At 42.1% G+C, this 21,528-nt stretch overlaps 1 protein-coding gene across 1 annotated transcript in view; it reads left to right on the forward strand.

Annotated features, from left to right (window-relative positions):
• The window catches only part of C11H2orf16 (chromosome 11 C2orf16 homolog), a 38,948-nt gene that overhangs the window by 17,022 nt on the left and 398 nt on the right, over positions 1-21,528 (forward strand). The window contains exons 2-14 of the mRNA XM_043917185.1: positions 2,210-2,306; positions 2,917-2,971; positions 3,184-3,279; positions 3,664-5,489; positions 6,498-7,236; positions 7,780-11,826; positions 11,905-11,977; positions 12,122-13,469; positions 13,635-13,808; positions 14,067-14,354; positions 14,931-15,302; positions 15,804-15,878; positions 15,990-21,325. Of these exons, the coding sequence (XP_043773120.1) occupies positions 2,210-2,306; positions 2,917-2,971; positions 3,184-3,279; positions 3,664-5,489; positions 6,498-7,236; positions 7,780-11,826; positions 11,905-11,977; positions 12,122-13,469; positions 13,635-13,808; positions 14,067-14,354; positions 14,931-15,302; positions 15,804-15,878; positions 15,990-21,325 (14,526 nt within the window). The remainder of the gene's footprint in view (positions 1-2,209; positions 2,307-2,916; positions 2,972-3,183; positions 3,280-3,663; positions 5,490-6,497; positions 7,237-7,779; positions 11,827-11,904; positions 11,978-12,121; positions 13,470-13,634; positions 13,809-14,066; positions 14,355-14,930; positions 15,303-15,803; positions 15,879-15,989; positions 21,326-21,528) is intronic.

Below are 21,528 nucleotides of genomic sequence, written 5' to 3' on the forward strand. Positions count from 1 at the left end.
TTTGATGTTATATTTTTTCTAAGAAGTTAACCATTTCACTAGGTGTTTCACATTTATTATTACAGTTATTCAAATTATTTTTCTTTTCTCTTTTCTTCTACTTCAATTTTCAAGGAGCTTTATATTTACTTTTGCCTTTTACCCAGGCCCACTTTTATTTTCAGTTTGAGGGCTCCTGACTACACAGGGCATATAAATTAGAATTTCAAATCAGTATGAGGGTAGATTCTTGGTTAAAAATTTCAAAGAAGGCTTTTTCCCCACCCAGAGTTCAAGCTTCCTTGTCTGGCAATATATATTTTTTTAATTTTCTTTTTTTGTCTGTACTGGGTTTCTGTTGCTGCTCGGGTTTTCTCTACTTGCAGTGAGTGGGGGCTACTCTCTAATTGTGGTGCAATGGCTTCTCAATGTGGTGCCTTCTCTTGTTGGGGGAGATGGAGTTCTAGGCATACAGGCTTCAGCAGTCGTGGCACTTGGGCCTAGTTTCCCTGAGGCATGTGGAATCTTTCCTTACCAAGGATTGAACTGCATTTTTTGAGGAAGGACTTCCTGCATTGCAAGGCAGATCCTTAACCACTGGACCACCAGGGAAGCCCTGGTGGCATTTTTTTCTAGCTACCTTTTTACCAAGTGTGTAGTAATTTGTGAATCCTGGCTTTTTTTCCCTGGGGTCTCATTTAAATACCACTTCACACAGGCCTTGTCTTTGTCCCCACCTTGCTGTTCCCTCAGTGGCTGACACTGCAAATGACCGAGAGCATTTAAGTATTAACAAGTTTCCATTCTTGTTTCTCAGTTTTCTCCTGATTTTTGGCCTGGAGATTTCCCTTACTTTCTTGTAAGGAGCTACATTCTGCATTTAAAAAGATGTTTGTTGTATTTTATTCAGCATTACCAAGTGTTTCATAATGGGAGATTATTTTAGGTCTATAATACATGGAGATCATTTTGAGATAAAAATAGAGAAAGGTTATATGTAAATATATCAACTTGTATTTCAACATTAATTTTCCTTTTGCTTATTTTTTAATCAACAGTCCATTATGGATGTAAATAACATATCATGAAGTATAAAATCAATTTTAAACTGTCTAAAAGTAAAAACTACCACTGCATCTAGGACTATTCTACTGAGTAATAAACTGAGTTTCTTCATTATCAGCATATTCATGAATTCCCAACTAATTGTTGTAGGCTCTTTTAATACACTTTCAGAGACTGATAACCTAATTTAAAGAAAAGAAAAAAAAATGTTTAGTTGAAATTGTAACAATGTCACTTCTGCCTTCAAAAGCACCTGGAACACCCTTGCAGAAATATTAGGAGTTTATTACCTACTGGATGGGAAATTCTGACCTGCAGGATGAAATGAAAATCCCATATAATCTGGCTTCCCACCTATTTTTTCAGCTTCATCTTTCACTACTTAGCAAAGATGCATCTGACAGGGACTTCCCTGGTGGTCCAGGAATTAAGAATCTGCCTGCCAATGCAGGGGACACAGGTTCGATCTCTGGTCAGGGAAGATACAATATGCCGTGGGGCAACTAAGCACATGTGCCACAACTCCTGAGCTCCTGCTCTAGAGCCAACGAGACACAATTAGAGAGAGAGGGTAGACCTCACTCTTCACAACTAGAGAAGGCCTGAGCACAGCAACAAACACCCACCACAGCCGAAAATTAACTTATTTAAAAAAAGTACCTGACAATTGTGATGCTCAGTGATAGTCCTGCTTGCCTGGATGGCTCTTTCTTCACCTAAAAACCTTCTGTTGATTCTTCAAACTCCAGTACAAATGGTAACATCTTTGAGTAATTCTTCCTTTCTCTCCCAGGCAGTTAATCACTATCCTTTTTATGCCCTCACATTTCTATTTATGTTACAGCATTTACCCCATGGTATTGTAACTTACCTGTTTAGACTTCTCTTTTCCCTACTATAAGTTCCTATTGTAACTTACCTGTTTAGACTTCTCTTTTCCCTACTATAAGTTCCTAGAACACAGGAATCATATTTATCTCTACAGTTCCAGCACCCCACACATCACATTGAACATAGTAAGTACTCAATAAATGATTCAGTATTAAATGAATGAAGTAACTGTTGCTGTCTTTATGAATGCCAATTGTTTATATTTATGTCTATCAATAAAGTCTCTAACCTAGAGCATTACTTGATTTTATCTGTTCTTTTTGTGCCTTTCTAGGCTTCAAAGCAGCATATATTGAAAAAGATCCAGAAATTCACAGGTCAGAAAGATCTTTTATTCTTCAGTTCAAGACTAATGACAAATCAACTGCAGGGTCTGCTTTAAGACTTTAACCTGTAATAGCAGGTAGAAGGAAGAAGGTTGAAAAGATTGTGTTATTGGAAGAAATATGCCTACTCTTTCTAGCAACTACACTTCTGAAGAAATGTAAATGGCTTCATAATTCTTTTCATGAATGAAAAGAATCATGAATTCTTTCATCTCTATCCTCATACTTTCTTTCCTAATCTCCTTTTGTGCAAAGCTTATTTAAAGTATCAGGAAAGAAACTCTGTGAGAGGGGGTAACTGTGAAGAGTTTGGTCCAGGAAGTTTTGATACCTTTTTTCTCTACCATAGAGACTGGATAATACATATCTTTTCCTCCAAAGATATGTATTTCTCTGTTTTCCCCACTTCTCCTTACCATGATTATTCCTGCTGCTTCCAATGGCTTACAGTGACTACATGGTGAAGACAGCATACTGTAGCTTAAAAGAGAAACAAACAAAAGGAGACATTGGTTAAATCTGAGCTCTTCCACTAATTAGCCTTTTGATCTTAGGCATGGTTTTGTCTTTGTTTCCTTATTTGCAAAATGAGGGGATTGAACTAAGGTAAGGCCAAGAGTCATAATTCTAACAGATTCTTCACCTCTACTCCCAGATCCACAGTTGGAAAAAAATCTCAGGATGAGTTGCATTGAAGCTAACCTGAAACAGTGAGTAAAATCAATCTTCTCTGTGCCTATTTTTTCTCTCTTCAGCTTACCCTACTGATAAATCCTGTGACAGTCAGGAGTAAGATACCTGGGATTCTGTTTCACTTTCCTCACTATGATAGCTGTCTCCTTTCTAAGTCTCTTTTTTCATTGTTCTCTTACCAGTATATTAATATCACTTCAATTACACTAACACACTCTGCTGCACCCAGTTTTTCAGAACTCCCTGTGGGATGGACCCAGGAATATGTACTCTGGTCAATGGACAGGAGTCTTCAACAGATCTTCCAACACCTGGAAAGTACAAGGTCAGGTGGTTTCTGAGTGGAGGTTGAAAGTGGTAGAGCTTTTAAGAGGGAGGAAGGAAGGGAGTGAAGGAAGGAGGGAGGGAGGGAGAGAGGGAAGGAGGAAAAGAGAGGGGGAGGGAGAAGAAAGATGGTTAGTTTTCGTAGTGGGGCAAAGTTTAAGAACCACTGGTTTGTGAATCATTTCTGATTGGAATGGGGACAAATGCCTCCCTTTTTCCTGGTGGAGGAATTCTTTCCATAAATAAGCAATTAATGTTGGGGAAAGCCACCTTTTTTGTTTTCCCTCAGTCCAAAATATTTTGCATTCAAAATGGCCATTGTCTTTCCATTTTCCTACTTTTTCCTGTTTCAAAACAAATGGGAACTTTTCTCTTTATTTCTTAGATCAAGTCTTATGGAATTGGGTTTGCCTGAACCACAGGATATGATTTCTTCTTCCACCTCCTCTGTTTTTGTGGCTCAGGAGCCTGTTCTACCCTGTTGTGACTGTAAGAATGCAGAACATTCTACTGACAGTAGTATCTCCTCTGGATCATCCTACAGCTCGAGCCTGTCTCACCTTCCTGTCTTTTCTGAAGAAACAACTTGGCAATTCCGGAGCCGTAGTTTACCTATTTTACCCCAAAATCAACCTCCTGTGTTCAGGAACCAAGGCAGATCTCTGCCTTCTTTTAGGCTTTCAGAGCTTGGGAAATCAGAATTTTTTCAGAATTTGGAAACTCTTTCATCCTTAAGCCATCAAAGCACTTTTATCAACTCTCTTTTTGAATCCCCAGATCTCCACAGACAAGGAGAAAAAACAAAGGATAAGAGAAGGAGTGAGAGTGATTTGACGTCAGATTATAAGCCAAATATTATCTTCAAAGAGAGACCACTATTGTCAGGGTCAACTCCAATCCAGCTCTCTCCTTTGGCTAGGTGGGAGTTAGAGGGACATATGGCTTGGAAGGTTTGTACTTTGCGGGAACAAACAGTGCCTCTGCCTGTGAGGGAATCATGGGCAATGCTGAATTATTTAATTGAGGTGCAAGGAGGAGTCCCTGAACCAGAGAAACCCCAAATCCAGCTATCTATGCCCATTCATCAAAGCACTGAGCAAAATATCAACAATGAATCCCCAGACCTTCCATCTCTTCAGCTCCAGGGGAACACTGGAGTGGAATCTGGATTAAATAGAACAGAAACAAGAATTTCTCAGACTCTTATCCCAGGTAAGCAGTCACAACCTGGATATGGCCCGCAAATCCTTGCATCCAGGCCATTAATGACATCAATAGATATTCTACCTCCCAAAAGCTTAGGAGCTGACATCACTCAAGAGGAAATGACTTTACTGAAGAAGGACCCAAAACATGTGCTAGAGCTTAATATAAAGCAGAGGGTCTTAGGTCTTCCAGAAAAAAGGATACAGCAGCAACAGACCCAGGTGCCTAATATGGAGCTGACCCCACAGCGACCATACCAAGTCACAGATAGTGTAAAAGTTACTCCACTGGCATTACTTCAAGTCATGGATTCAATGGGGATGATTCCAGATTCACATTCAGAAGTGATAGAATCTGTGGGTTTGTTCCAATGGCCATCAAATGAAGTTGTAAAACCAATGGAAGCCATGGAAACAGTGCATGTAAACCAAAAACCATCATATCAAGTCATTAAATCAGTGGAGGTAACCCCAAGACCTCAGCAGCAGGTTATGGAATCAAGAAAGATAACTTCAAGACCGCTGAATCAAGTCATAGATAATGTGAAGGTAACTCCGATAGCATTGCTTCAAGTCATGGATTCTATGGGGATGATTAAAAAATCACATCCACCTATCATACAGTCAATGGGAATGACCCCAACAATGCGATATCAAGTTGTGGAGTCAGTAAAAAGGAGTACATTGTTGGACCATCAAGTCATACAATCAGGAAAGATGAGTCCAAGACTACGACATGCAGTCATAGAAACTGTGGAAATAACCCCAAGGCCACATAAAGTTATGCAATTAGTTGATGTAACATCAAGGCCACAAAGTCAAGTCACAGAATCACTGAAGATTACTCCAGGGCCAGTATGTCAAAATATGAAATCACTTGAAATGATCCCCAGGCCACTGCATCAAGTGATGGATTACATGAAAGTGACTCCAGTAGCACTATTACAAGCTATGGACTTTATGGGGATAATTCCACCAACAAAGTCACATGTTATAGAATCTGGGGGTTTGATCCCAGATACACAGTCTCAAATTGCAAATATAACCCAAAGGGCAATTCAATCAGATGGTTTGACTTCAAGCTCTCTTACTACTATTGGTACACTTGGAGTGGTAGAATCTGTGGGCTTACCTCCAAAGCCACCACATAAAGTCATGGTATCAGGAGGAGTGATCCCAATATCTCAAGCCAACTCCAGGAGTCTGGAATTGACTCCTGGGTCATGTATTCAAATGCCAGATTTTAAGGGAATGACTCCACAACCGTATTATCGAGGCACAGAATCTATGGCATTAATACCAGGGCCATCTCATCAAGTCACGGAGTCTTCAAGGTTGACCCCATGGCATCAAATTCTGGAGTATTCCGAGATGAGTCCAAGGCAAAGTCATCATGTCATAGAAACTATGGAGTTGACCTCTGACTCCTGGCTAAAAATGGAGAAATCTGCAGAGGTGACACATTCACATCATCAAATGATGGAATCTTTAGGGACAATCCCAAGGTCACTGGGTAGAGGTACAAAATCTATGGGAAAGAGCCAAAAGCCACTGCCTCAAGTCACAGAATCTGCAGAAATGTCTACTACATCAGTTCAAGATGTGAACTATAGAGAGATGAAATCAATCCCACAACTTAAGGTTATGGGTTCTATGACATTATCCCCAAGATTGCAAAATTTGAAGTCTGGGAAACTGGTTTTAGCACCAGAGTCACAAAATATGAAATCTGTAGACATAACCACAGGTTCAGTCCCAGAATTGGGAAATTACAGACAGCCAGTCTCAACTGTGAACTCTATAGAATTGGCCACAGAACCACAACAGCAGAGTGTAAAACCTGAGGAGTTGGCCACCACACCACAGGGGCAAAATGAGAAATCTGTGCAGTCAGCCCCAGGGGCTCAGCTTCATGGTGCGAAATCTATCCAACTGATGCTGGGACCCCAACAACAAAGTAAAAAATCTACTGGGTTAGTTCCAGCACCACAGTTGCAAAGTAGGAAATCTATAGATTTGGTCCCCAGTTCACAGTTGCAATGTATGGAATGTGGTCATTTGGCTCTACCATCAGAGTTTCCAGGTATAAAAACTGTGGAATTGTCTCCAAGAATAGTACAAAAAGATGTGAAACCTATGGAGTTGGCCCCAAAGTCATGGTCACAAGATATAAGATCCGAGGAGACAGCCCCAATACCATTGCTTGAAGATGTAAAAACTCCTCAAATGGTAGAAAGCACAAGACTGACTCCTAAGACACAGGTAGAAAGTATGAAAAATGAGGAACTGATCCCAAGAGCACACATTCAAGCAGTAAACTCTGTAGAGGTAGACTCCAGACCAAATCATCAAGTCACAGAACCTGAAGGACTGATCTCATGGTATCAAGCTTCAGAATCTTTAGGGATGATCTCAGAACCAGGATATTCAGAAACAGAAGCAAAGCTAACCTCTGACACTGGTCACCATGCGAAAGAGTCTATGGGGTTGATACAATCATCTTTAGGAAGTACCCCCAGGTCATTGAGCCAAGCATCTATGCAGATGAACTCAATGTCATTCAGGGGCACTCTTGAGCCAATGTTCCAAAGTGTGAGAGCCATGGACGAAACTCCAGTGTCAGAGCACACTACACAAGAATCTCTGGAGTTGGTACCAGGATCAGAGATGCAAGGTATGAAATCAAAGATGTTGACCCCAGAGCCTCAAGATACGAAGTTTGTTCATCCGAATCTAGGACCATATTCAGAGGTTATGAACTATGAGGAACTTATCTCAGAACCACGATTTCAAAATGTGAAATCTGTGTCATTGACCTCAGAACCACAGTCCACAAGTATAAAACCTGAGGAGTTGACTCTAGGGCCATTAAGGCATGATGATAATTTTGTGGATTTACATATACCACTGGAAGAATCTAGTAGGTTAATTCCTGAGTCACAGTTACAACATGTTGAATCAAGGAAAGTGACTGTGGAACTGCATTTACAAGAACTGAAATCTGTGGGTCTACCTTCCAGACCAAGGCATCAAGACATAGCACTTACAGAGTTAGCTGCTGAGAGCTGGCCACAAGAGGAGGAATCTGTAGTCTTGAAACCTGGTGGTGTGATGCCCAGGCTGTGTTTTCAAAAATTTTCAGAGTTGACTCCAGGTCAAGATCGTGAAGACACAGAAACTGTAAGACTGATTTCTGAGGCTTTGCCCCAAGTTAATTTGCCCCAATTAGTGCAAAAACCAACAGATCAAGTTATAGAATCTGCAAGAATGACTCCTCTAAGGCCACATCTTCAAGATACAGAATCATCAGAGATATCCCTAAGGTCAGAATATGCAAACACAGAAAATGTGGGGTTAGCAGCATTTCCAGTTGAAAACATCCAGGAGGTAATACCAGTACAACCAAATTCAGAAAAAGAATCTCTGGAGTTGACTTTAGAACCAAGGATGCAATATGAGATATCACAGCCACTACTGCAAAATTTGAAATATGTGAAGTTAACCTCCGAGTCATCCCCATTAGTGGTGGAATCTAAACAGTTTGTTACAGGACCAAAACCACAAGTTACCGAGTTGACTCCAGAGCCACAGTTCCAGGAAGTAACATCCAGGCAGTTGGAATCAGAGCCAAAACTACAAGACATGAAATATGTTAATTTAATTCAACAGTCAACTACTACCAAAATGGTAGAATCAGAGAAGCCAATACAAGAGCCAGTGCTACAAAGTATGACACCAGAGGAACTGACTCAGGAGGTACAGCTCCAAGGTGTGTCCCTGGGACCAGAGTTGCATAGTGTAAGATTTTCAGAGTTATCTCCCGAGCCACCACTTCAAGGAGAAAGACTTTTAGATTTAATCTCAGGGTCTCCACATCACAGTGTGACATCTGATGAATTGACCCCAGGTTCCCCAATGCAAGAAATAAAATTGTCAGATTGTATCCCAGGACCAAAGCATCAAAGTGTTGTATCTATACAGTTGATGGCAAAACCACAAACTCAAAGTACAAAATTCGCGGAACTAAGCTCAGGACCATGCTTACAAGGTGTCAGATTTTCTGATTTGACTCCAGACCCACAGCATCAAGGTTTTGAACATGTGCAGTTAATGCCAGGAACACAGCTTCAAGATACAAAGCCTGTAGGATTTGTAACAGAGTCATCTTTGCAGTTAAGTCAAGGGCTCCCAGTTGAAAATATGAAATCTATTCTGTCTATTGATGGGTCACAGTTTCACAGCATGAAATCAGTGAAACTGACCTCAGAACTACAATTTCAAGATATGAAATCTGAGGAACTGAACCTAGGGTCAAGGCAGCAAGATGTCAAATTTTCTGAATTGACCTCAGGACCAAAGCTTCAAGGTGTCAAATTTGGGAAGCAAATCCCGGAATCACCGTTTCATAGTGTGACTTCCATGGAGACAACTCTAGAGTTAGGGCTTCAAGATTCTAAATCAGCAAAGATGTCTCCAGGGCTTCAAGGTGTGAAACAGGTGGGGCCATGGCTACAAGATGTCAAATTTTGTGACCTAACATCAGGAGTTCAGTCTCAAGGTGTGAAATCCTCTGAATTAAACTCAGGGCCACAACTACAATATGTGAAGATTTTTGAGTTAACTCCAGAACCAAAGGTGCAAGGAGAAAGATCTATGAAGTTGGCCTCAGGACCTGAACAGCAAGGGGTTAAGCCTGAGATGTTAGGACCAAAGCCACTGTTCCAAGGCATAAAATGTGAAGCAGCAGACCAAATGTCAAGCTTTGAAGGTGACATTTCTTATAAATTAGTTTCAGAGCCACAGAGACCAGATGTAAAATCTATGGAGGTGTCTCCTAGACTCCAGTTGCCAAGTGTAAACTATTCTGAGTTGGCAAGAAGACCACTGTTACAAGTTATGAAATCTTCTGGATTGACCCAAAGACCACAGATGCAAGATGTAAAACCTGCAGTGAGGACCCCAATCTCAAAGGTTGAAGGTTTACAATCTGAGGCACTAATGCCAGAGCCACAGCTGGAAGATACAAAATCTGTGAAGTTAACCCCAGGACCACATTTAGGAAGTATGAAATCCATTCAGTTAACATCAAAGCCACAACTGGGAAATGTTAAATCTATGGTGTTAACCCCTGGGTCAGAGGGGGAAGATGTGAAACCGGTAGAGGTGACCCCAGGCTCAAAACTTCATGGTTTAATATCTGAGTTGCTGTCCTCAGAGTTGGAGTTGAAAGATGTGAACTCTGCAGTCTTAACTCCAGGACAACATCCAAGAGGTATGAAATCTACATTGCTAACCCCAAGTCCACAGCTGGAAGATAAAAAATCTGTGGAGATAACCTCAGGACCACTGAGAGAAGATGTCAAATCTGTGAAACTCACCTCAGATTCCAAGCTTCAAGGTGTGAAATCTGATGTGTTGGCACTGTCCTTAAGAAATCAAGGATTAAAAACTGTGACGTTCATCCCAAGAACGCAACTGCAAGATGTGAAAGCTATGGAATTGAAACTTGGGCCAAGGATGCAAGATGAGAATTCTGTGTTTTTGGCACCATGGTCATTGCTCCAAGGGCCTCAACTGCAAGGTATGAAACCTCGGGAATTGACTGCAAAGCCCCAAATGCAAGATGTGGAAATTTTGCAGCTAACCCCATGTCCAAAGCTTCAAAGTTTAACACCTGTAGAGGAGATTCCAGATCAAGAGCTGCAATTTGCAAAACCTATGAAGTTGACCCCAAGGCTAAAGAAGCAGGTAGTAAAATCTGTGAATGCGAGCAGAAGACAAAAGTTTCAAGGAGTAAAATCTGTGGATTTAGCCCCAAAGCAACAGTTTCAAGAGACGGCACTTGTGAACTTAACTCCTGGGCCAAAACAGGTTAGTGAGATATCTGTAATCTCACCAGAGCAGCAATGTGTGAATTCAGAGTCACTGAAGAGAGGGTCTAAGTCAGAAGATGGGATGTCTTGGGAGTTAATTCCAGAGCTAAAATTTAAAGATGGAAAATTAGTAGATCTCAACTTTGAATTACAGTTGAAAGGTAGGGAATCATCTGAACTGACTCCAGAATCAAATATTCAAGGTGTAAAATCTAAAAAGTTAAAACTTGAACCACAGTTGCAAAGTATGAAGTCTTCCAAGCTGACCCCAGGACCACAGTTACACCAAGTAAAATCCTCAAAGTCAACTTCAGAGCCACAGCTTCAAGATGTGAAAACTGCTAAGTTTAAACAAGAGCCACAACCTGAGAGTATGAAACATATTCAGTGGATACCAGGATGTGAGTTCCAAGACGTGAAATCTGCAGGGTTAAGTCTTAAGTCACAACCTCAAGGAGGCAAATTTGTAGAGTTGAAATCTTCAACACAGTTAAGAGATGCGAAGTCATCTGAATTGCATCTGGGGCCAAAAATTCAAGGTACAGCATATTTGAAGTTCGACCTTGGGCCACAGTTGAGGAGGGTGAAAACTCCTGAGTTGTCCCCAGGACCACAGTTGCAAGAAGGAAAAGTTTTGGCATCAACCTCAGGGCCACAGTTTCAAGGTATGAAAATTGTGGAGTTAAACCAAAAGCCACAGTTTGGAAGTACGAAAACTGTTCAGTGGATGCCTGCACCAGTGTTTCAAGGTGTGAAATCTCTGCTAAATCTTGAGTTGCAACCTCAGTGTGTCAAACCGACAGAGTTGATACAGTTGAGAGATATGAAATCATCTGTATTGACCCCAAGGCCAAAGCTTCAAGATGTACAATCTTTGACATCACTCCAAGAGTCTCAGGCTCAAGGTCTCAATGTGAAACCCTGTCTACAGTTTAGCAGTATGAAATCATGTGACCTGACTCCCAAGTCAAAGCTCTGTGATATAAAATCTATGATGTTCAAATCTAGGCTTAATTTGCAAGATGGCAAATCTCCTATGTTGACCCCAGGACCATGGCTTCAAGAAGTGAAACCATTACAGGCAGCCCCAGGAACACAGCTTCAAGGTGTGAAGTCTCCACTGCTTACACAAGAGCCACAGTTTCCTGAGATGAAATCTGAGGTATTAAGCCAAGGGTCACAATTACAAAGTGATAAAACCATAGAGTTGAACTCCCCACTACACTTGAAAAGTATGAAGTCATCTGAGTTGACTCTTCAGCCAAAGCTTCAGGGTGTGAAATCTGAGGATTTCAACACTGGGCCACAGTGTCAAGGTCTAAAATCTTCTAAGCCACCGTTTGAGACAAAGTCCCAAGATAAGAAAGTTACTGAACTAATCCCTGGCTTACAGTTGCAAGGTACAATGTTTTCTAAACTGACTGTGGGAACAAAGACTCAAGGTGTCAAATATACAGATTTTGACCCTGGGTCATTGTTAAAAGGTGTAAACTCTTCTGGGTGGACCTCAAAGGCCAAACTTCAAGATGTAAAACATAAAGAATTTAGCCCCTGTCCCCAGTTGCAAGTTCTGAAATCTTCTGAGCTGATCCCGGCATCAAAGCTTCAAAATGTGAAATTGGTGGTCAACTCTGAGTCACAATTTCAAGGAGAGAAATCTTCTCAATTAATCTCAGACTCAAAGTTACAAGATGTGGAATCTGCAAAGTCCAAATCTGGGCCACCATCGCAAGGTGTGAAATCTGAGTTGACACTGGGGTCAAAGCTTCAAAAAGTGAAATCAGTGGAACTCAAGTCAGGTCCACAGTTGCAAGATATAAAATCTTCCAAGTGGATCACGGGTATAAAGCTTCAACGTGTAAAATCTATGAATTTCAGGTCTGGATCAAACTTGCAAGGTGTGAAATTGTCTGAAGATATCCCAAGGGAGAAGCTTCAAGGTGTGAAGTCTGTAGACCTGAAACCTAGTCCAAAGTTACAAGGTGCAAAACCTGATTTGACAAGGAAGATTCCAGTTGTGAGATCAGTAGAGTCAGACTCAGGCCAACACTTACAAGATATGAAATGTTCTGAACTGATCATGGGTATAAAGCTTCAACATGTAAAATCTAAAGGGTTAAGTTCTAGACCACACTTTCAAGGTATGAAGTCTTCTGAAGCGGTCTTAGGGACAACGCTTCAGGAAGTGAAATCGATGTTCAACTCTGAACCACAGATACAAAGTAAAAAATGTTCTGAATTGACTCAAGGGACAAAGCTTCAAGATGAAAACTCCTTAGAGCTCAATCATGGACTGAAGTTACAATGTGGGAAATCTGATTTAACCCAGAAGAGGGAACTTCAAGGTGTGAAATCAGTGGAGTTCAACCCTCAACCACAGAGACAGGGTGATAAATCTGATTTGAGGCTAGGGTGGAGGCTTCAAGATTTGAAATCTGTTGTTCCACCTCTGCAAGGTATGACATCCTCAGAGTTAACACCAAAGACAAAGCCTCAAAGTGGAGAATCTATGGAATTCATCACCAGGCCAATGTGGCAAGATATGAAACCTTTTGAATTGACTCTTGGTACAAAGGTACAAGATGTGAAATCTTTGGGGTTCAACTCAGCTCCACAGTTACAAGATAGAAAATTATCTATGCTGACATCAAAGGCATACCTTCAAGGTGTGAAATCTATGGAATTCAACCCTGTGGCAGAGTTGCAAGGTGCAAAATCTTCTGGGCCTATAAAGCTTCAATTGATGAACTCTACAGAAGTCAATCCTGGCCTAGAATTTCAGGTTGCAAAATCCTGTAAGTTGGCCTTGGAATCAAAGATTCACAGTGGGATATCGTCTAAGAGCAATGCTAGAAAGCAAAAGCAAGATGAGAAATCGTGTAAGTTGAATCCATGGCAAGAGCTTCAAAGTGTAAAAGTCATGGTGTTCAGTCCTAGGACACATTCACAACATATAAAATCTTCAGAATCATGCAAAGGGACTAAGTTTCAAAATGTGAAGTCTTTGGAATTCAATCCTGACCAACAACTGCAAGATATGAAATCTTCTGATTTGAGTCTGGGAACAAATCACCAAGGTATTCAATCTTTAGAGTTCAATCCTGGACCACAGCTGCAAGAGGTAAAATCTGAGTTGAGCACAGAAATGAAGCTTCCAGATGAGAAATTGCTGGAATTTAACCATGAGCCTAAATTACAAGGTGGGAAATGCTCTGAACTGAAGCCAGGGCCACAACTTCAATGGGTGAATTACACACCATTCAACACTGGGTCACAAGTGCAAGATACAAAATCTTCAGAGTTGAATCCCAGTACGGAGCATCAAGGTAGAAAATCTAAGGTGCTCTGCGTTGGGCCAGATTTGCAAGGTGTGAATTCTTCTGCATTCATTTCAGAACCAAAACTTAAGTGTGTAAATCCACCTGGATGCCAGCCTGGGTCACATTTGCAAGGTACAAGCTCTTCTGAATTAACTTCAGTTTCAAAATTTCAAGGTATGGAGTCTTCTAAGTTAAATTCAGGGACAGAGCTTCAAAGTGAGGCATCTATGGTGTTCAACCCTGGACCACATTGCCAAGGTCTGAAAGGAGCAAAATCATCTACGTTGACTTCAGGGAAAAAATGTCAACATATGGGATCTGAGGTGAGACTAAGCACAGAGAATCAGTGTGAGACATTTATGGTGTTCAACCCTGGACCACACTGCCAAGGTTTGAAATCTGAATTGAGGCCAGAATCAAAGTTTCTAAGTGTAACACCCACAGAATGCAACCCTGGGCCACAGATGCAGTGTGCAAAGTCTTCTAAGTTGAATCCAGAGCCAAAATCACAATGTTTAAATTCTATGGGTTGCAAATGTGGGCCACCCTTGCAAGATATAAAATCCCTTGAGTTGACTTCAGGGGAAAAATGTCAATATATGGGAACTGAAGTGAATCCAGGCACAGAGAATCAATGTGAGACATCTATGGGGTTCAATCCTGGACCACACTGCCAAGGTCTGAAATCTGAATTGAGTCCAGAGTCAAAGTTTCTCAGTGTAGCACCCACAGAATGCAACCCTGGGCCATGGATGCAGTGTGCAAAGTCTTTTGAATTGAATCCAGTACCAAAATTACAATGTTTAAATTCTATGGGTTGCAAATGTGGGCCACCCTTGCAAGGTATAAAATCCCCTGAGTTGACTTCACGGGAAAAATGTCAAAATATGGGGTCTGAAGTGAAACCATGTATAGGGAATCAATGTGAGACATCTATGGTGTTCAATCCTGGACCATACTGCCAAGGTTTGAAATCTAAATTGAGTCCAGAGTCAAAGTTTCTAAGTGTAACACCCACAGAATGCAACCCTGAGCCACAGATGCAGGGTGCAAAGTCTTCTAAGTTGAATCCAGAGCCAAAATCACAATGTTTAAATTCTATGGGTTGCAAACGTGGGGCATCTTTGCAAGGTATAGAATCCATTGAGTCAACTTCAAGGAAAAAATGTCAAAATATGGGATCTGAAGTGAAGTCATGTACAGGGAATCAATGTGAGACATCTACGGTGTTCAACCCTAGGCCACACTGCCTAGGTCTGAAATCCGAATTGATTTCAGGGTCAAAGTTTCTAAGTGTAACACCCACAGAATGCAACCTTGGCCCACAGACACAGTGTGAAAATTCTTCTGAGCTGAATCCAGAGCCAAAATTACAATGTGTAGATTCTATGAAGTGCAAATGTGGGCCACACTTGCAAGGTATAAAATCTCCTGAGTTAACTTCAGGGACAAAATGTAAAGGTAGGAAATCTTCTGATTTTAATCCGGGGCCAGAACTTCAAGGTATAAAATCTGTTATGTTCAACCCTGTGCACAATTTACAAGACATAAAATGTGAATTTACTCCAGGGACAAAGTCTCAAGGTAGAACCTCAACAAAGTTCAACTCTGACCCACAGCAGCAAGGTGTGAATTCTACTGGGTTGAATTCAGGGTTAGAACTTCAATACTTAAGTTCTGTAAAGTCTAATCCAGGGCCACAGATGCATGGTATGAAACCCTCTGAAATGAACCCTGGGCCAGAATCTCATGGTACAAAATCTATGTTGTTCAACCTGGAATCACACTTGCAAGAAGCAAAATCTCCTGAGTTAACTTCAGGGACAAAGTTTCCAAAAGTCCAATTTTTGGTTAACCATGCTGGGTCAGAGCAACAAGTTGTGCAGTCTGTGTTCACTTTGGGCCCTCAGTTAAATGTTATGAAACCTATGTTATTTTTACCAGAGCAACTGTTTGAAGATATAAAATCTATGAAGATGAACAAAGAGCCACTGCTTTGTGGTACCAATTCTACAAAACTGATTTCAGACTCTGAGCTGCAGAATTTGAAATGGAACGTGTTTGCTCTAGAGCCATGCTTTCAAAAAGTGAAATCTATGGAGTTAAACTCTGGGCCACATCCTCAAGGTATGAATTGTGAGGAGTTGCCCTCACACCTCAGGCAGCATAGTATAAGATCTGTGGTGTTTGCACCAGAGCCATGTTTTCAAGATGGGAAGCCTCTGGAGTTGAAACCAGAGATACAACCTCAAGATGTGAATTCTAATAAATTGATTTCTTGCTTCAGGCAGAAGTCTGTAGTATCTGTATCAGTGCCATGTTCTCAAGATGTGAAATCTATGAAGTCAAACCTACTGCCCCAATCTCAAAGTATGAACTTTTTAGGATCATCATCATGTCTCAGGTCACAATGTGTTAAATCTGAGATCTCTGCACCAGAACCATGTCTTCAAAATATGAAATCTGTAGAGTTGACACCAGGGTCTCAAGAGCAAGGCATGAATTGCCAAGAGCTCACTTTAGGATTGCAAGGTGTCAAATCAGGAATCTCGGCACCAGAGTCAACTAAGAACTTCATACCAGGACCAATGTTGACTAGTGTCAAATTTTCAAATTTGTCTCCAGAATCACAGCAACAAGGTGTGAAACATTTGGAGTTTACTCCAGAACCAAAGTTGCAAAGCACAAGGCATGCAAAATCATCTTCACTGTCTCTGCAACAAGCTATAAAATCTGTGGAGTTAGCATCAGAGTCACTGTTTCAAAGACCAAAATCTGAGGATCTAACTCCAAGAACAAGCTCTCAAATGACAGGCTCCTCTGAAATCATCCCTAGGCCAGGGCATCAGTTTGTAGAACATGCAGAGATGATTCCAAAGCCAATGCATCGAGTCCCTAAATCTGTTAGTTTGACTTCAATACCAATTTATCAAGTTATAGATTCTTCAAAAATGCCACAAAGTTTGGCACATCAAGACACAGAAACTGTAGAGAAATCTGTGAAGATGACCCAAAAACCAAAAGGAAAAGCCATGAAAGCTTCAGGAATGCCTCTGAAACTAAATCTTCAAGTACCAGAATTTGTTGATCTGACTCCAGTGCTAAGGAATCAAGGTTTAAAATCCTTAGAATTAACACCAAAGAAAAGCCACCAAATCCTGGAAACTCTGGAGTTGCTCTCTCAGTCAGGGTCCCAAGTTAAGGAGTCACATACAGGGCAGCTGCAGCAAGTTGTGGAATCTGAAGGGATGACTTCAGGACCCAAGAATCACATTACAGAAACTATGGGGTTGACCTTCAAGACAAAGCTGCAAGGGGAGGAATTTCTTGGAAGGAGTCCAAAACCAATAAGTAAAACCACTGATGCAGAGAGATATTCAAGGCCCTACCCTCAAGCCCAGGAATCTGTGGAGGTGATCTCCGAGCAAAAACTGCCAAGGGGAGAGTCTATAGCATTGATTACAAGGACATTTCAAGATGTCCCAGAATCTTCAGAGATGTCAGAAGGGATACAATATCAAGTTCCTGGGTCTATGGGTTTGACCTGTAAGCAATTCCTAAAGGCGAAGCAAATAGGTCAAGTTGCAGGACACACAGCATCTGCAGAGGTCACCACTGAGACATGGGAACAAGGGGAGGGAAAAATGAAGCTAACCCAGTCACAGAATCAAAGTATGAAATACTTAGAAACAGCCCCAGGACTACTGGGTCAAATTACAGAATTCATGAGGATTAGTCCAAAGCCATTAGAACAAGTCACAAACTCTACAAAGACACAGCTTCAGGTTGCTCAAGCAATAGGGGTAAAGCCAGTAGCTCCCATCAGAGTTGCTACACCTGTGAACGTGACTCCTGGGCCACCATATCAAGTTGTGAAGTCTGTAAAGTTAACATCATGGCCAAACTCTCAAATGGTAGACTGTGTTGAGTTGACTTCAAAACCACAAGATGTGAGACCTTCAACCTCAGGCCTAAGTTTGCAAAATGCAAAATTTAAGAAATTAAGCACAGAATCAAAGTACCAAACTTTGAAAAGAATGGATTTGACAGGGTTTCAAATTGTAAAGACTGTGGGGCCACCACTTCAAATTGTAAAATCTGAGGAATTAGCACCAGGGCCAATTCCCCAGATTGCAGAACCAATAGGAGTGGGGCTTAAGGCAACAAATTACTTGGATTTATTCCCAAGGCTACATCTTCAAGAACCAGTAGAATCTGTAGAATTAACACCAAGGCCAAATACTGAAGTGAAATCTGCAGAATTAACCACACAGCCAACATGTACACTCAAGACACCTACAGTGTTAAATCATAAACAAGGGCTTCGGGCTGTGAAATCTACAGGGGTAAAAACAGGACCTCCTCAAGTCATGGAATCTGAGGATTTGAATCTAAATGAGGTGTGTCAGAATAAGGACTTTGAGGAGGGATCATCAGAAGAAGATTTACAAATAGGGAATTATTTCTCTAGGTTTCTACACAACTCTTCAGACTCACTCAGCTCAAGTTCTGTCAGAACATCTGAATTAGATTTTTGGGATTCTAAGATGCCGCAAGTATCAAGTGTATTGGATATAAAAAACCTTGTGACAGATATTTTGCAACCTGAGGAGTCTTTTATAGACCTTGATATGATACAATCTTCAACTTTTTCCTTATCCCTTCATAACCAATCCCCTGATGAGACAGTTATTCCTGTAAAAAACTCAAATTCTGAGATGTCAGGAGTGGATGTCATACCTAATGAAAGGACTAAGAGGAAACATGTGGAGGAGTCAGAAAGCTCACTCCAGAGACCCTCACAACATTCACCACAAGACTGGATATCACCACCTAGGTTTTTCCAGGCAGAGTCAGGGGCTCAAAGAGCCCTTTCCTGGCCTGTCCTGGGCAGGCAACGGAATGTCTGGGAGAGTCGCTCCTCGAGGCCACGACTAGCTAGAAAATATCTCTCCAATATGCTAATGCTGGGGAATGTCTTGGGGACCACTATGGAAAGGAAGCTTTCTTCTCCAACATCTTTAACAGAAAGAGCCACTGAAGATACCTGTCAATCTATTCAGAATTTATTTGGGGTTCCAGCTGAATTGATGACATCTTCTGAGAGATTATTTGAAAAGGGTCAAGGTACTATTTCTCAGCCTTCAGTGGTCAAAAACTACATTCAGAGACATACTTCATGCCATGGTCATGGAAAAAAAACACCCTTAAGGATGTGGACACGTAGTTCCATGCCCTCCATAATACAGCACTACTCTGGGAGTAGAACGAGAATAAAGAAAACAAACTCAAAACCCTGCAATATATCCCAGGAAGTCATTCAGTACGTGCCTGTTTCATGCACAGGGAGTCAGCCTCCTGCCCCAGCAAAGTCAGAGTCTTCCCTCAACATATTTTTTGCCAGGAGAGATTCTGTTCCAATGGAAGAGACTGAGAACTCACAGAGTGATTCACAGACAAGGATTTTTGAGTCCCAACACTCCCTCAAGCCAAGTTATCTTTCCCAGGCCAAGACTGACTTCTCAGAACAGTTCCAGCTGCTACAAGATTTACAGCTAAAAATAGCAGCAAAACTGTTGAGGAGTCAAATACCCCCCAATGTACCTCCACCTTTAGCTTCAGGTCTGGTCCTAAAATATCCTATCTGCCTACAGTGTGGCCGATGTTCAGGATTTAATTGCTGTCATAAATTACAGGCTGCTTTTGGGCCTCACCTTCTTATCTATCCACAGCTTCACCTTGTAAGCACTCCTGAAGGCCATGGAGAGATTAGGTTACATCTTGGTTTTAGGTTGCGAACTGGTAAAAGACCCCAGCTCCCAAAGTATCACAGAAGAGACAGACCAGTCACGCCAAGGAGCCTTAGATCAACATCATTAAGGAAAGCCAAAGGTTACACACGAGCTTCCAAGAGTCCTACTTCTACAATAGATTTCCAGTCTGGGTCTTCCCAGTCTCCTTCTCCTATAGAAGTCCACATCAGGCGAAGGCAATATGACAGCTCTAGCCTAATAGAAAAGACAGAAATTAGAGAGCCTGGACACTATGAGTTCACTCAAGTTCACTCACTATCAGAGAGTGACTCTGAAAGCAATCAGGATGAAAAATGGGCTAAAGTGAGAACCAAAAAGACTCATGATTCAAAATATCCAATGAAAACAATCCCCAAGGGAGTTAGATCACAAAATACAAAGTTCTACACAAATGGTAGAGCTATAATACAGAGTTCCTCCAGGGAATTACCAAACCAGTTAAGAAGGAAGAGGAGTGGAGCATCTCAGACAACGACCGCCTCTTTAAAAAGACAACCTAAGAAATCCTCCCATCCAAAATTTATTCAACTGCTTTTTCAGGGCCTAAAGCAGGCAATTCAAACAGCCCACAGAATTATGGCTTTGGCTGGGCAGAAGCCTGAGGACACAGCAAGGTCAGACTATTTCTGGTCAAGCAAAACCTACCTTCCAAAACAAAAAGCCAGAGACTATTGCTTAACAAGAGACAGCAAAAGACACAGGATGCCAATTCTCAAGCTAAGGCAATCAGAGTCAGTCACCAAGCAGGAGAGCACACGGTGGGAAGAAACAGACCAATTCAGACCAGCTCAACAACCAAAAAGGGATAGCTCTTTCCAACTCAGACCTAAGCAATTACCCAAGCCCACAGTTTCCCAAAGAAGTACCACTCTCAAAAACACCTCAACTAGCCAGTGTTTGGGTCCTGTTCAAAATGACAGTAGTAGCAGAGCTAAGAAAAACTTTAACAGAAATGAAATCTCTAACCAGGAGTCCAAGAACTTCAAACCAGGAATCAGAGTTCATGCTGGAGGGAGACTCTTACAACCTGGTTCTCTTATGAAGAGGACCTCACACAGTCACCTTAAAGGGAAACCCACACACAAGGAACGAAACCATCAGAGCTTCGGCTTCAGTAGGGAAAGAACCCCATGTTACTCTTCTGGAAGGAGCCAATACAGTCCCTCTGAGAGGGGCCAGCACAGTATCTCTGAGAGGAGCCATAGAAGTGCCTCTGAGAGAAGCCACCGCAGTGCCTCTGAAAGGAGCCACCGAAGTGCCTCTGGGAGAAGCCATCGAAGTGCCTCTGAGAGGAGCCATCAAAGTCCTTCTCAGAGGAGCCATCAAAGTGCCTCTGAGAGAAGTCATCGCAGTGCCTCTGAGAGAAGCCATCGAAGCGCCTCAGAGAGAAGCCATCGCAGGGCCTCAGAGAGAAGCCATCGCAGCGCCTCTGAGAGGAGCCATCCAAGCCCTTCTCAGAGGAGCCATCACAGTCTCTCTGAGAGGAGCTATCGAGGTCCCTCTGAGAGGAGATGTCGCAGTCCCTCTGAGAGGAGATGTCGCAGTCCCTCTGAGAGAAGGTGTCGCAGTCCCTCTGAGAGGAGCAATCGCAGTCTCTTTGAGAAAATTCGTCGCAGTTCCTCTGAGAGGAGAGAACACAGTGCTTCTGAGAGAAGACAGCACAAGCCCTCTGACGGGAGCGGACAAAGTCCCTCTGAGAGGAGCCACAACAATCCCCTCAAGGAGAGACTCAAACACAGCTCCCCTAGGGAGAGGCCCAGACATGGTTTGAGTAAAGATTTCAAGAGTAACTCTAACACGTCTCCTGGAGACCACACCAAAAATCCCCAAAGGAGGGCAAGTTTGGAGGCCTGACGCTAGTAGATGGAAGAGACCCCCCCCCCCCCCGTTATTCATTGCCTAGCTCAAGTCTCCCCTGAGCGGCCCTGGCTTCTTTCCTACTCGGCCAAGGCCTCCACTTCCTAAGCCCTCAGCAATGAAAGAGCTTCTTCGTCTCTCTACCTGGGGGGAGGGAGAGCGGGAATGGGTCTGTCATTTCC

The sequence above is a fragment of the Cervus elaphus genome, chromosome 11, assembly GCF_910594005.1.
Source record: "Cervus elaphus chromosome 11, mCerEla1.1, whole genome shotgun sequence".
NCBI lineage: Eukaryota > Metazoa > Chordata > Mammalia > Artiodactyla > Cervidae > Cervus > Cervus elaphus.